At 36.2% G+C, this 17,051-nt stretch overlaps 1 protein-coding gene across 1 annotated transcript in view; it reads left to right on the top strand.

Annotated features, from left to right (window-relative positions):
• Positions 1–16,102, top strand: part of SLC6A2 (solute carrier family 6 member 2) — a 61,478-nt gene extending 45,376 nt beyond the window's left edge. The window contains exons 10-15 of the mRNA XM_062007305.1: positions 206–334; positions 2,865–2,964; positions 10,267–10,367; positions 12,546–12,713; positions 14,478–14,549; positions 16,079–16,102. Of these exons, the coding sequence (XP_061863289.1) occupies positions 206–334; positions 2,865–2,964; positions 10,267–10,367; positions 12,546–12,713; positions 14,478–14,549; positions 16,079–16,102 (594 nt within the window). The remainder of the gene's footprint in view (positions 1–205; positions 335–2,864; positions 2,965–10,266; positions 10,368–12,545; positions 12,714–14,477; positions 14,550–16,078) is intronic.
• Positions 16,103–17,051: the final 949 nt, after the last annotated feature.

Raw genomic sequence — 17,051 nt, 5'->3', positions numbered from 1 at the left:
AGCTACCAGCAAACACAACACTTGATATCCAGTTCCTTGACTCAATTCTCTACCACAGGAAGATAAATCAAACCTCAGAGAGCCAGTCGTTTACAACTGAAGTATCAGAAATCATATGGTGCTTGGGAATTAACTATGCAATCTGTTTTACATTCTTGTAACAGTCAACAGTGTTTAACCAGAGGTCTTGCTTTCCCTCCCTCAGATGGGTGGAATGGAGGCTGTCATCACTGGCTTGGCAGATGACTTCCAAATTCTGAAGCAGCATAGAAAGCTCTTCACATTTGGTGTCTCTTTTGGCACTTTCCTCCTCGCACTGTTTTGCATCACCAATGTAAGTACAACAAAAGCTTCCATGAAAAATCTACTTTAAAACTGCAGTTGACCTCATCAAATAGAAGCATGAATAGGCTATAAAGAATTATTATTAATAATAATTAAACAACTTTAGGGGCAGAACATTGATTTTATTCTTATCTACATGAAGGTTCTCAGCTTTTTTGTGCAAGATCTTTAGCTGTCAACCAAACCTACAAGACTTTGTTCCAAAGAACTGTCAGTGATACTGTTGTTTTTCTTTGGGTTTGTGTGTTTTGGGCTTTTTAAAAATCACATTGAATGGAACTGTTGAGTGCTTACACCTGTATGAGGAGCTAAGAATTTCAAATGATCAGACCCTTGGTTATTTGGCTTCTTGAAATAAAGAAGCAGCATTCATTTCTTGGAGTTCAGAATAACAATCTCCTCTTCCCCATGAAGTTCCTTCATGTTGTTTAATCTTATTTCTTACTCTTAACATTGTAAAAAGCACCTAGATAACTTATTCTGAACAATACCATCATCCTGAATGGTTGCCTCACCAGGCCTTTGACGACTAATGAGAGGGTGAGAATCACAATGGTTTGGGTTTTTTTTTAACAAAATGGCCACAAGTCCTGTAAGGAAAGATGCCAAAAGTCTTAGAAAAAAAACCAAACTTGAGGTAGCCACCGTGAAAGTAGATGTACCTCTCTCCTTCCCTACAAATGGTTTCCAGATCATTATGAAGATTATTGCAATGGCATAAGTTTATAAATAACAAAACATGTTTAGGCTAAAAGAATACACAGATACTTTTACTCTAGTTTCCTCAAACCGGAAAACATTTGAGACAGTAAAAGTAGAGACATAATTTAAAATATCTACCCTTTTAATATTGTACTGTGTCTGTTTAAAGAATTGAACATGCTCCTTCCTAATTCAAAGTTTCAACTGGAAAGTTCCTGAAGTACAAGATCAGAAGAAACTCAGTCATTAAGAACCTGAAGAGGTGCCAGTGCGTGCAAATTCCACTGCCTTCAAGTGAACTAAAACATTTCTAAATAACAAACTAGCTCTAGCTTTTAAATAATGGCACCTATTCAGACTTAAGTTCACCCCATCAGCTGGAATGCACAAAACTGCCTAGACTTGTCCAAATGAATTGGTTCACATAACTGAATCAGAATATTTCTAATGTGTACAAAATACAAGTGATGTTAGCATGATTTTGTCCTTAGACATTTTAAGGCCATATTTTCAAAAGATGTTTCTTACAAAACCATATTTCACTTTCACTTTACACAGCTTGCTAGCAAAGGCACTCATTTAGAGCAGGTGTAGAGCATGATCAAGAGGTCAAACTCAAATGTTACTCAATAACCAACATTTTCTTTCAACACAACAACCAAAGTTCATTCCTTTTCCGGACAAGTCTCCACAGAATTAAAACATCTAGACAAAGTGCTGTTCTCTATTTTTTGTAAATATGCACAGCTGTTTCAGAAAACTATGTTTTTCTAAGAAAAAAAGAAAACTGATCGATTGCAGAGATTAAAATCATACAGAGATCTACACAGTACAAATGCTATTATGCCACTGATAAAAATGTGGAAAATGATTCCTTGGTTCTTTATCTTCTGAACAGGCAGAGTCAGATTAAGTTGGGATGTCAAAAATATTTTACTGAAAATTTGCTGCAACTTCAAACATTTTGATTGTCTACATGTGACAAAAAATGTCCTGAAACACTTTATTCAGGTTCATTATAAAACAACAGTCTTCCATTCCTCATTAGTCCAAACTAAATAACATGAGCAGTAATTTACTGCATTGTAAGATAAAGAAAAAAGTAGTCAAATTGCAGCTAAAAAAAATCCATGAAACAAGACTTTAGTAAATATATTTACTATTATCAGTCATCAGCCACTGAAAAAGAAGATGACCTGCCTTGCTCTGTGCACTGAGCAAAGACTTGCTAACACCACAGCCAAGAAATTCAATGAGGCAAAGCTGCTTCCAGGCTGGGCTGATAACAGTGACTTAACATGCAACTGCTCTCTCTACAATGTCTGGAGAAATGCAGGCAGTGAGGAAAAGTAGAGATCAGTCTAAAAATGCAGGTTCACAGAATTCAGACTACAGAATAATTTGCCTTAGGAGTGGAGTGATAATGGCTTATAGAAACTCTTGTAGCACTCCATTCCTGCCAATGATTTAAGATCTTCATTAAATGGAGACATGCCCTGTCCCACAAGCTGCTGAGCATTCCCCTGAGCAGCCAGTGTCTTCAACTGAACAAGTGCTGGGAGCACTGTTTAACCATGCTAAGCTGAGGCTTTTGTTTCCCAGTTAAGTGAGGACACAAGTGAAAGGAAGCCTCTTCAGAAGAGTTTCAAGTCTGATCTCACTATTTTGTGTGCAAATATAAACCCATGTCTGCAGTATCAGCTTCATATTAAAATATATTTCAAGTAAAGGAGACTTCTGTTAACTAGATACTAAACTACTAAGATGATTCTATTTGTAACTTCATTTTGTTGCATCTTTTAACTCCCCAATGTTAGGGTGGAATTTATGTGCTCACACTCCTGGACACATTTGCAGCTGGGACTTCGATATTGTTTGCTGTTCTAATGGAGGCAATTGGAGTTTCCTGGTTTTATGGTAAGCATTTTGTTTTGAACCAGCAAAATATTTCTAAAATTCCAAGTCCTCATGACAAGCTTACACATTGTTTTAAGGGAAAACAGTATAGCCTTGTATATATGAAACAATGACAAGCCAGGATTCCTACAGTGATATGAATCTGATTTATGAACAGTGACAAGAATGCAGACATTCAGTGGGTCAAGCTTTGAAACCTCCAAAGAAAACTGCCTTGCAAAGGAGCAGGATGGAAATCTTACTACTTTTATCAGTATCTTGCAGCTCGTAACATAACTGATGACTAGCAGAAGCAGGTTTATACTTAGTACTGTCAAAGCAAGTAAATTAGCCTAAATAGAGTCACCTGTTCCTCCTTTCCATCATTTCCCCAGAGCCAATCTCAAGCTTCTCCCATGCAATACAAATAAAAGTAGTTTGTCTTTAAAGAGTTGTAATAATTAGTCCCTTTTGTTTGAGACAACATTCTACTTAACTGTAAAGCAGTAGTGGTTCACAATTCCTCTTATTTCATAGCATGGTATGGAATGCTCAACATCTTAAATACTAGAAATAATATTTCTAGTATTTCATACTAATTTATGCCACAAAAAGGGTGCAATAATTTGCTTCATTCCCAATATGGCAGGCTTTGGGAGACCTCAATTGATCTCTGGCTGGAATCCCTATGTGCCAGCCAGAGTGCAATGATGTACTACAGTACCCTGAAGAAAATACAGCTGACAGTTTTAATTCAGGTCTCAGATGATATGTCAGCTTATTTAATAACATCCCTGGCCTTATTTGGTCTTCACTATTATTCTTCTCCCTAAATTAACAAATAAAAAGACACTTGATACACAAGTTTCATAAGGAAAAATAAAAACATTCTTTTCTTTCTCTCTGTATAAATGACCAAAATGATAGCAAACCATATGAATGTACTTGGATAACCCTAACTGGGAAAACCCCAACAAACTAAAATTACACCTTCTGCTTCAACACTGACTTTGGCAACACAGCAGGACACTGAGTCTGCCTGAGTGGAGTCCTCAATCTGTGGGAACTTCAGTCTTGTGAGGGGTCCTGTGTTGTCTAATTTCAACAAGGAAAAATACAATACTCTGCTACAAGTGACAAAGTTGACTACTACTACTCTTAAAAGTGAAAAAAAAAGGTTAAACAGAATATTGTTTACATTAGCAGTATTTGAATATTTGCTTATATATATAGCCTGCTAAACCTCTGATTCAACACCATTCCATTCCATATCATCATGAGATGGTATCTGGGCCGTGAGTGTTCTTCTCATCTATTAGTCAGCATTTAATAGATGAGATGTTTTCAAATGTCTGAAGTCTGTGTTTCAAATGTTTCCATTTTTCCTCCTCCCTCAAAATCTACTGAAATTCTTTCTATGTTATACCACTGACCCAAAGTTCAATATTTCCCTTACTGTATAGGAAGGTAGGGCCTCAAGCTTATTTACTGGAAAAGATGCTGTCTCCTTAAATTACTTTAAGCCTCCAAATCAAGCAAAATGTAAACCAAGTCATAATTTCATCTGAATTAGGCATATCTTGTTAAAAAAAAAAACAATCAAAGTAGGTTTTTTTTTTCTTCTGGGGAGAGTGCTCTCAGTTTTTTATCTTGTCACAGCCAGTAAAATTATAAGGATTCCCAAATAATATCTCTTTCTACAAATAAAGCAACAGGATTCTGCATCTTAGGTCTAATACAAGTCATCTCACTTCAAGAGTCCAAACTGTATGAAATTGCTGTTTCAATCAAGTTTCTTGAGTTCCTGTTTTTCTTCCTGATCACCTCTTAATTCTTCACTTAGTAAGCACAAGATAGTCTCTGCTACTAATTAAATTGCATTTACTGTATTTTACAATACAAAAGTTTTGTATGCTGTTCAGAGACTAAGCCAAGGTTAGTGAAATTTTCTTTATTTGTTGCACCTTTTGTCCTTCATCATTCTTTCCTTTTTCCCTCCTGCCTCCCCATAGCCAGGAAAATCTCTCTTCATTTGTCTTAAACAGCTGGCAGATGTTTCTACTGACACAGCATGACCTGTTGCTTTATAAAGAACTTATTACAGCCCCAGGTGCTATTTAAACTGATTAAATCTGGCATGATCTTGTCCACCTCTTTTTTCTGATAGACCCCACTTGCCTTAATGACCCAGATGAATATTAAGCCATCCTGAAGGCAAGCACTGACATTTTGGAACAGACCAAAACCATGAAAATTTAGTTCAAATTATAACTATGAGCATTCACTGTGAAGTTTGTTGTTGCAAATGCCAACTGCATATGTAAGAGAAGGGAAAGCTAGTTTGGTTTGCTATATAAATGTATTTAACTTAGGACTGCTAGCTTGTTACCATTTTTCCTCTTGTACAACCCTGATATCATTCCTCTGAAGAAAAGCCAGACACGTCTCCCACTGACATAAAACTCTTCAGTTTCACTTGCAGGAAAATCTCTACTCAGATTTTACTTTGAACATATCCCTGAATGGCTAGAATAAGCTCAGTATGTCCTAGCAGTGACCTTCATCCTCATCTGTAACTTCATTGCTTTCATTTAATTATATAAATTCAAAAAAAGATCACTTAGAGTGACATTTCAGACCAAGTGGTCAACTGTTTGATTTTGCAAAAGAGAAAGAACTTAAACAAGTATTGTCTGTTGGTACTCATCTTTGCTCACAGAGGCTTTTATGTGGATGTGTGCCTGGTATAAAGTATGAATGCACACACTCCCACAGAACGGAAATACAAATGGGGCAAACCAACTTGGAGAGCTTACTGCACTGCCATGATCATAGAATAGCAGGAGTTGGAAGGGACCTTTGGAGATCATCCAGTCCAACCGCCCTGCAGAAGCAGGTCCACCTAGATCAGGTTGCACAGGAACATGTCCAGATGGGTCCTGAAGGCCTCCAAGGAAGGAGCCTCCACACCCTCCCTGGGCAGCCTTAAGTTCCTTAAGTTTATTCCTTAAGTTTAAATGGAATTGGAATACCATGTCCTGTGTTTGCTCCTTAGTAAAAGAACCTGGTGTTAAACTGGAGAGAATCCAGTGGTGAGCTGTTAAGATATTGAGGAGCACATGCCCTGTGAAGAAATTCAGAGAACTGATCTTAATCAGCCTGGAGGAGGCTTAGGGAGGACCTGATAGTGGCCTTCCAATACCTACAAGGAAGTCATCAAATGTGTGAGTCGTTTTTCATTGAGGTGCACAACAGGAGGACAGAGACTGTGATTAAATTTAAAGGATGAAAATAATATTTTTTCCATATAAAGATAATTACACATTGGGACAGTTTGTCTAGAGAGTGTTCCCTGACTCTGTTCTTGAAGGTTATCAAGACCCAACTGGGAAAAATCACGCAAAACTTGTTCTGAATTGTTCTGATCTTGATTTGATCAAGAGACTGAGCTAGAGATATCCCAAGAACTCATCCACAGGAATAATTTGATGGTTCTTTGATTTACTGTAATTCTCAAAGGCTTCCCAAATCCTTACAGGATGGATCACAGAAACAGTATCGCTATAGCTCTTTATTTGCATACAAACTATGTGAGCTCATACACTGCTACACTTACCTCCACAAGTAAAACTCAGTATCAGAGTAACATTCACAGATAAAGGAAACTCAGTGCAAAATAACCTCAAGATTGATTCAACATACCTTTATTCTTACTACTATATTATTTCAGTGTAGTCATATGATTTCTTGGATTCATTTAAACGAAATGTGTGGCATTAAAGGCATTATTACTCATTTTTACTTTCAAAATCAAAAAAATAAAAACCCCATCACATAATATTATACTACACACCACACAGTTAAAGTCAGGAGGGGAAAACAATGCATCCAAAGATGCAGAGATCCCTGTTGGAGATTGTTGGAGCTGTAACACTACTACCACAAATTTCAGCTGTGGCCATTAAGCAGTTTCACCTCAAGGCCAGAACCTGCTCGAGGACTTCTGTGGAAGTGAGTGGTTCTGAAGCCATAGGCTTAATCCATACACCAAAATGACTTGCAAAGCCAGCATGCAGCAAATGCAAGAGGTTCTGGTAACAAGCAGACCTTAATTTTATCCCAACTCTGATCTCTGCATCACTGAGATGAAAGGAACTTGTCCTAATATGAGGAGAGTAACTTCCATTTATAGCCCAATCTACTTTTCACTTTCTTCCTAAGTTGTTCTTTTTTGCATATTGATTTAATTCTCTCTACAACCCAATATTATGTACATGGAAAATGGGTGAAATCCATGCCATTTAATAGACTATTACAGTGGTGACATTCTCAGGTAGCTGCAGTGTTTATTAGTTCAGAAAATACACTGAAATTCTGTTTAGGTTCAGTGTATTTAACCAGGACTTGATCATGAACTGTAAGTACCTCTTTCTTACACTTTCACTGGAAAAGCAAGGTGACTATTTCCATATTCAAATCCAGGTCTCCAGCAAGTGATCTGGAGTTTTGTTTGTGGTGTACCAGTTTCTTCCTGTAACTAACCATGTCATACAGTTTGATTTTATCCTACAGAATCACACAGACAGGCACATAAAAAAGTTAAATGCTTTCAAGAACTGGAAGAAACAAGCCCTGCAGTTACTGTCATCTGTAGCTATAGCTATGTTCTACTTTACAGGCTTAGAACAGTTATTTGTAGACATATGGTATTGAAAAAGCAGCCTGAGAGCATGACCTACTTCTGCCCGTTTTCAGTAGAAATTGAACACTAAGCTCTCTTTGAGCTCTGGATACATCTGTCTGGAAACCTATGAATAAAACTTTTGGGCGATATATGGTTCTTGTCTTGACCTTCTACACAATGATAAATTTCACTCGGTATTCATAGCAGCTGAAATTTAGACACTTTAAAGTTCACAGAAGGCACTGCAAATAGAATAAAATTAAAGAGCATTTGCAGATCCTTTTGGCTACCTTTTTTTTTCACCTGTACATAATACTGGCAGGAGGGATGTGGAAATCAAAGAGAAGTTTATACTCAAATGTCAAGATATAAATATGTTATATCCAGGCTGCATGTAAAGGACTAACTCAAGCTTTCACAATTAATTACATTAAATACATTAATTAAATCCTACTGAACTGATACACATAAAAAGAAACAATTATTATGCTAAATTATACATCTTTTCTAATGAACAAATATTAATGGCAAAAAGCTGCACTTCGGCTATTTACCTAATGGAATTCAGTAGGTAAAGTAAACCTTCCAAACACATCGGGTATAATAAATTACAAACTAGTGGTCTGACAGGATACTAGAAAAAATTACTTCTCTGTAAACCAGTGTCTCTAAAGCATAAAATCAGAGACTGTTTCTAAAGAAAACTGAAAAGTGCATTTTCCCCCCCATATTTATATCAGAGATAATCATCCCATTCTAAATTTCAGTGTGGAAAATAGCATGAATTTTTGCAGGATACTGTATACTGGCAAGTACAGCCAGAACAGACTTAAATCCCCCCCACAAAAAAAAATCAGGAGGGAAGAAGCTACCATTCATATAGATGTTTTACAGTCACTACAAAAGACAAAGGTGTGTTCCAACAGATACTGAAAATGTAAAATTTCCCACTGAAGACCAAAGCATGTGAGTTGACATGAATTCATATTACAGAGTAAAAAAAAAACACCCAAACATTTCTCACATAGAGACAGCTCAATATCCTTGTAGATGATTCAAAATGTTTACCTAGATCTGGTTAGTGCCACTTCCATAAAGCAAATTATACTTGTGCTTCTAAAGGTATTCAGGCACAGAATTCATAACACTTAAATGTGTAAACCTCACAAGGAATTAAAAGGCATTGACTGAAATGCCATTTCCTTATAAACTGTTAAAGAATTTGGCATATCCTGAGGAACCCAGGACAGCAGGCTTTTTTGTTTTCATCTTGGCCTGCAAAACATGATATTTTTTGATTTTGAAGTCATGGTCTGGGGGAATCAATAATGTCAGAGGATTTTCCTTTCTACATTGGCTGTGGGAAGAGGTTTCTACTGGAACTATTTACACTGTTTTTATAGCTATTAATACTTCAACTGACGTAAGTACTAAATACACACACATGTATCAACACACACATGCAGAATCTCAGACTGGATGGATTCAAGGGATATTAAAGACTGAGAACTGGCTATTTTCAGCCCTTCTACCTTCTGACCATTATGTCACTTGCTAAACACTTTGTTCTGATACCTCAATTTCTCTGCACTGCAGTGACTCTTATAGCAGATAGATAGCTAACTTCTGAGTGATTTTGTATGGAACAATGTTATATAGTTTTTCCTGACAAAAGAAATCATCTACATTACTTCTTGCATATTAATACAAAGTCTTATATGGAAATATTGTATGTTATGTTCAAGGTTTCGATAACAGTCAAGCAACAAGCCATCTATATTTCTAAACCCATCTTCTATATTCCTGGTACAATTAGCAGGACTTATATTTAATCTATGTCTTAATTAAATGATTTTCATGTTATCCTCTGCTGTCTTAATCACTGCAGCAGGTAAAGTTTCTGACTACTCCTCATTTTAACTCACATGAGCAGATAATGTGTGCAAGGTATCTGCGACAGCTGCATTACTGGATAAAGACATACAGAGGTTTCTATTTTAGAAAATTCTAGTTGGTATTGTAATTTTGAAAACCACACAGGATACTTTAAAAAAATCCTACTTGTTCCTGGCTGATGCAGTTTTGTACATATTTACACTGAACAGAAGGAGTATTTCCCTGGTTCCTTGGAAAGGTGATAAAAGATGAAATTACATTTGTCATAACAAACATTCTATGTTATTCAGCGAAACACTAAAAGATAAGTAAAGTATGCCATCAAGTGGAACAAATGAGCCTCTTTTGGTAAGTTGTCATATGAATCTACCTCATTGTCAGTAAGCAGCTTGTGTGAATAAGAGTCTGGGTTTTCCTTCAGTGTACTCATAACAGTGTTGAGTAATTAAGTTACAACAGACTACAATGATTTCTTAAAAATGTCTGTCCCATTCACAGCTTAAATTCACATAACTGTGAGGTGCCACTTTTCAATGATAATATGTTTGCAGCAGACCTTAAATCTCCACAGGCATTTAAGTCTTGGATATAGTGATGTCAGAGGAGATCAATATTGTTATCTTATATGACTTCTTATTTGGAAATCATTTAATGTCTCCTTTCCAAAGAAGCAGATCTTTTGGGGTATGCCAGGATGTCACCAGTTTAGATTTATGCCAATCTGATGTTCACATCCCATCTAGGTGTAGACAGATTCAGTGAAGATATCCAACAAATGATGGGCTTCAAACCAGGCCTTTACTGGAGACTGTGCTGGAAATTTGTTAGCCCTGCTTTTTTATTGGTAAGTGTTGATAATTATTTCATAGTGGAAGGAATGCTAGTATTTTGCTTTCTAGAATATACAAGAGGTACCAAGAGCAAGGTACCCATTACTATGCTGGATATTGTCAGGATGAACAGAATTCCAAGTTAATTCATTTTTCTCCTTAAAGGCAATGGTTATATTTTGTGTAATACATTTCAACGGTGAAAGAAAAGTTAATTGTGGCTGTAATCATGTTCTGTTCCCTCAGTTGAGCAGAATTTAAAGAAAGCTGTTTTTCTTAGGGAACACTGAGGCAGTGTCCTCCCTGTCCTACGAGCATCTACGCCTGTTAAACATAAATCATTCTGCTGGGAAAATAAAGTAGCCAGGGATAAGAGATTGTGTTAGCAAGAGTTTCTTTTTCATTGAAGGATACCAAGATCTCAAATTTGCAGAACACCTTAGGAAAACTAATATCAACTACACCTAGTAATTTGCTATCTGAAACACTGAAGTAATGTACAAAATATACCTTGTAAGATGTTTCATGTGAAAAACAAGTGTACCATTACATTTGTTCAAAAAAAAAAATCCCCAAGCATGAAATTGGTTGCTTTGTGTAAAGGTTAGACTCAGAACTAAACTACAGTGGATATTAGGATCTTTTCCTATCCATATTTGTAAATCAAAAGGTCAGGGTGAATAATAATCAAATTTGACTTCACTATGATTTTAAGAGACTATTACTTGATTAAAGCTGTGCATTCTTAAAGCAGTACTGCTATTCCAAAAATACACTGGTTGGCTTTTATGATAGCATTCAGGTCTACCCACTTTGACGTTTTTTTAAATATGAAAGCTTCTAGCCTCAATTCATCAGTAAGCACATACCAGGCATGTGTTAATTATCTTTTTCAACACCGTTCTGTAAAGAAGCTTATATGGAACTATATCCTGTCCCCACAACCAATTAATAGGTTTAACCTAATACTTTATAAGTGAAAAACATAAAGATGGTCACTAGCCTAAAAAAGATAGTCCATCGTTAGCATACATGACTAAAAACTACAAATTCTAGAAATTTGGTCACTTGATCTAAGAGGATTTTTATTCCACCTGTATGAAGCATCCAGACTGCCTCAACAGAAGAAACTGAGACCATAAGCATAGTAAATACAATTTTTAAAAATCAGATAAAGTTTCTTTGATAGAGATATTGAAAAGGTTATAAAACTTTCAAACCAGTGTATTTCTTGCTTTAACAATCTCGTACATGCTTAGTGGAAGGTGGCCTCTGTTTGGGACTGGTAATGTATTATAACAGTTCCTAACAATAAACACAATGCTTTATAAGAAAAGGTAAATTTGAGTTGGTCAGATATCCAATATTAGGAAGCATGTCCTTGAAACTTTTTTTCTCCATATTCTCTGCAGCTGTGTACATCATCCCAAGAAAAATTATCACAATGCAATTAGTATTTCTCTACCCATTTCTCTATACTATCAGCTTCCATTACATACCATTGCTCTCTTTGTGTAGTTTTTGAAACCCTGAGCTCAAAATACTCTAATTTGCAATTGCTTTATGGAGCAGAATGTATAGGCCCAGAGAACCAAATCAAGGAATTCTGAACGTTACACTATCCATATTGATTTAACAGGGGGAAAATAGGGTTACAACCTACTACTTCCTTCTTGCATCTATTACTGGACAGGGTAAAACCAGCAGGATAAACAATAATTTGTTTTCCAGGCCTTAAGGCTGCTTTACCTTTCCTCATTAAATGGATCATGCTGGAGTTTACATTATACCTTTCATTGAAAAATGAATACAAAACTTCTAAATGAAGCCAAATGCCTCTGGGAAACAAAGAATGGGAAAAAAATGGACCCTGTAAAAGTTTTTCCTGACTATGGAGTTCTTTTTTTGTATCTGTAAGACTAGTTTGAATGAGGCAGTATCAGACAACCACCTGATCTTCCCAACAACAAATAACCTGTGTCCAGGGTAACTAAAATGAATTGTTAATACTAATAAACACATAAGAACTTCACCATTTTTAGCAGTGAGAGGCACAAAGTAAATAGGGTGGAGATAAACAGTAAAGTTGCATTGAAATATACCTTAGCGTGGCTGTCTTATAGAACACATGAAATCAGCTTTTCACTAAGTTTCTTCATCTCAAAAGCATGATTCATTTTATTCTTCCCTAGTTTGTCGTGATAGTCAGCATAATAAATTTCAAACCTCTGACCTACGATGACTACACCTTCCCTCTCTGGGCAAATCGCATTGGCTGGGGAATAGCACTGTCTTCAATGATACTTGTGCCTGCTTATATTATCTATAAATTTATGAACGTGCGTGGGACCTTTAAAGAAGTAAGTAGCACACTAACAAAATATCATAAAATGTTACTATGAAATGAAATGGCTGGATCTAAGTTGGCAGTTTGTTTCTCTTGCTCTTGAAACTTATTACTTACGCGTGACCTTTTGGATCCGACTGTCAGATGAACTGGATGTTGAGGTAGGGTTTCATCATGCTGTTTGAGTTTCTAGATAGAAATTGGCTTTCCAGACAGCACCATAATTATTAAAAAAACAGTTTTGATGCATTCATTAATCCAATTGATGGGATTTTTTTTCATATTAAGAAAAAACATGCAAAATATAATATCTTCATATTCAGCTCTGAGGTGTGGTCTTCACACAGTTTTCCCTACACAGTTAACAAAGTTAACTCAGACTTCTATTTTAGCATAGTAAAAGTCTCTAAACATATATTCACATACTTGGAAGATGGGATATACCCCTAAAGTAGCCCTGTGCTCAGGATGGCCTTGTTCATTTAGTGAGCATCCAGGAAGAACAGAACAATTGTCTTACTGGGTCACAGCAATAGATCAGTTTAGCCTAGCATTCTGTCTGCAACACCAGCCACTTTGTATATAATTTTCTCTGTCAAACAGGTATCCTTAACCTCTCTTTACTGGAAATTATTCAACATTCTGTCAAGGTTAGAATTAATGCAGATCTTTCTATGGTGTTCATCACTAATATCAGAATTTGAAGAAACTTTACATTTAAGATAGATCAAGGTCCTGAAATAGACCTGCAAATGAAGAAAATTCTGATACAGGCACTGTGGTCTCATCCAGCCTCTTGCTTTTTATCTACATCAGGAAAAGAAGCAGAGTTCTTGACAGCAGCCTCTTGCACTACATAAACCCACTTCATGCATAATATGCTTGATCTGTGCCCTGAATAAAGCAGAAACTGAGGGAGAAACAATTTGATACCATCTTATTCTAATCATTTGCCTAATGGCAATAAGTTTAATATTGCAACCTTAATAGTGTTCTTTTTACTTCATCTATATGTTTAATATTTTGGTATTAATTTTGCTTAAAAGAACCTGTTTCAATGGGAAAAAATGCCTCCATGTTTCCAGACAGTTCACTAGCCTGTACTTATTTATCAGTTCAAAATGGCACAGGATTTTCTCATTCATTTTTTGGTATTAGCAAGTTATTGACTTTTACAGCTCCTGTAGACAACAACTCTGCATTTCCCCATGAGAAATATAGAAAAAGGCTAGTATATGACATCTTCATATCTATCATAAGATATGATGCCCTAAATTGTGCATCTTAGAAGTATGGGGAAAGACATGCTTTTAGTCTAATGGGAACTCCTTAAATTGGTTGAAGGTTAATGATAAACCATAACCTACATGTGATCCCAAATAGCATGGCAAAAGATAGACAGAAGAGATGAGCGCCTCCTTCTTCTGTCACTGGAACTGGTCAACCCCATTACAGCACTAACAGAAAAGTGTGAATGTAGAGGATGTAAGGCTTGCAATACTGACTTTTTCATGATGTTCTTTTCCATATGCACCTGCTAAATATTTGGACTTAGCATTTGCATGAATTTTTGCTGTTGTTTCTCATATTAAAGGCTAATACCAAGGGGCTTATAATAAGCTGCTTCTCTCAGTGACTAAGTTAAAAGGCACAAGATGCAGTGACGTTAAACTGTTTTAAACAAAGTTCACGCTACTTCCCCATTATAAATTGGGGATTATAGGCATAATCTCACTTCATATGGCTCACTTTTTCCTCTTCCTCTCATCTGATCTAGAGACTAGCATACTGCATCACACCTGAAAATGAGCACCAACTCGTGGCCCAAGGAAATGTCAGACAGTTTAAGGTTTGTACTCCTTTCACTATGCTTCCTCTCCTGTTATCAACCCTTACCTGTCTTTAGCAACAATTTTGCAGCATTGGAGACCTTTGCAGATCTGTGGTCATTTCTACCAGCATGATAAGATGCAGGAGGCTCAGTAGTATACACATTAAATCTGTTGGAAGGCTTTTGGTACCTTCCTTCTTTGACTAAGCAGGACACTAATTTTTTCAGGCATTGTATCTGAATACAGTCAGATCGCATCTAGAGACAAAGATACTTCCAAACTGTGATGTGCATTTAACAGGTCCAAGCTTCTCCTTCAGTTACAGCACAGCAATGTGAAGTCATGTTTCCTAAACTCCAGTTACACACCACAACATATGGTACACAGCAAAACAAATATCCCATGTCAGAACTTAGACATAATGGCCATGATGAAATAATGTGCTGGGTTATGTGAAATAGACTTTCCCCACAGGCCTACATTCGATTGCAAACACTGCTGGAGACTTCTTAAGCAGCCATGAAAAATATGCTATAGGTTTCCAAATACTGCTTTCCTTTTAGCAAATAAAATGAGCTTACTGAAAGTCCTTTTTGTAGAAGATAAAAAGGATGCAAATATGAAGCTTGTTACACTTATCAGCATTCAAGCTGGACCACTTTCTGTCTTCAAAGTCAAAAGCAACTAGAATTATGCACACCACCTCAAAACATGACCCAGATTTTATAGTAACTGGTTTGTATGTTGGTATTGGGGGAAAAAAAGCCTTGTGCTTAGTCCAAAAAATACTATTTGAAGTATAATTGTGAATTTTAAAGGAAATAATCCAAGTGGAGATTTATAGGATGTAAGATGGAAGCAGGAAGAAAAGGCTTCCTGCTTCATGACCATAGTTTATTTGACATGGCCAAGAGTATGCAGTGGCACAACAGCTCTTCCTGCCTTCTCTTTCCCCTATTCCTACCCTCACTTGTCTGAAGATTTAATGTTCCAGCTGCAAGCAATAACTTGATTTTTTCCAGAGAGATGTTCCTGTGCAAATAGGCTATAAACAGCCATTCCCACACATTACTGGCCTTCTGAACCCAAATGTATTCACTGCAAAGAAGCAAATGAATTTCACAGAAATTAGAAAATATTGTACTCAGAAGTAAATTCCTGATGATTCCTCAAACCATGCCAAATACCAAGGCATTTCAATTTCTTGCTGTTCAACAAACAACTAAGAATACCTTTGTTATTGCTAAAGCATGTTTAGTGCTTTGGTGATGATGTTTAAGTTTGTAAACAAAACTAACTACTGTAATCAAAGAAATATAACAATTTTCTTATCATACATATTCAGCAGTTCTGCTTTTTAAAACTAAACTGAAGGTTGAGTAAATAGCTTTTATATATAATATGTTTCTCACTGCAAACTGGAAACTACGGAAACGTAGTTAGGATCTATCCATTCTTTTGAAACCTCTTTGTAACTCTACATTTATATTTAAATCATATTTCACTATTGCCATTTAAGTAAATAACTACTTCTGTTCTCTTACAGCTTCAACACTGGCTAACAATATGACAGTCAACAGATTGAGGAAAAAGCCAAGATGCTGAGCTAAACTGAGAATACAGAAAAGTCAATTTCAAAGCTCCCTCGATTGTGCTTGGACCAGGCTGAATTAGAGCCTATCTACTGACTCTTTGAGGGAAGATATCTGCTCTCTCTGTTCTCAATGCCTCCCTTCTATTACTTGGCTTCAAATGATCTTTAAAGACTCTTTAATTTTTCTTACATCCTTTGGTGCCATGAGATCCCCATATGACCAAAACTTGTGAGTTTTGCTATTGGCAGAAGTGGAGGAGGGGTGAGCAGATGAAAAAGTAAATCGACATAAGTAAAATGCTCTTTTACTGTGAAGTGAATTAAATTTTTCTGACAGTAATAATTACTTCAGATATTCATGCCACAAACTGTTTTAAACCAACAACAGCTGAACATTCTTAGATCTAAGGAAAGAATACATCTAAATTATGAGGAAAGAGCAATTTTTAACTATGTAACTAACGTTATTAGCTTTCTTGCCATACTATCCTTTGGGATATGAGTTTGCATCCTTCTGAAGACTGAGTGCTTCATTTTCAGTGGTTTATTTGTTTCTTCTCTTGGTGAAGAAAGTTATCTTTGTTGTGTATGTCCATGCCATTTTCCATCCAGTTTAATTATACAAGCTTAAGAGCCAGAGGAACAGAATTCCTGTTATAGCTACTAAATACAGAATATAGTTTAATACCACACTGTAATGAATGAAAAATAGATTCTATTCTATCAACAATTGAAATGGCTTTATTAGATGATCCATGCTGCACAGACTTTTTCAGCTAAGTGTGAAAGTTACATGCAAATAGACAGAATGATATCTTTTTGTGGTATTTTGTTCCAAATAAAAAACATAAATTATATAGGAAGAGAGAATAATTTTTAGAATTACATAATGTACCCAGAGGCACCAAAATATCAAACTGCAGCT

The sequence above is a fragment of the Colius striatus genome, chromosome 14 (genome assembly GCF_028858725.1).
Source record: "Colius striatus isolate bColStr4 chromosome 14, bColStr4.1.hap1, whole genome shotgun sequence".
In the NCBI taxonomy this organism is placed as follows: Eukaryota; Metazoa; Chordata; class Aves; order Coliiformes; family Coliidae; genus Colius; species Colius striatus.
The sequence above is the reverse complement of the archived record's forward strand: the minus strand, read 5'-3'. Positions and strand labels throughout refer to the sequence as shown.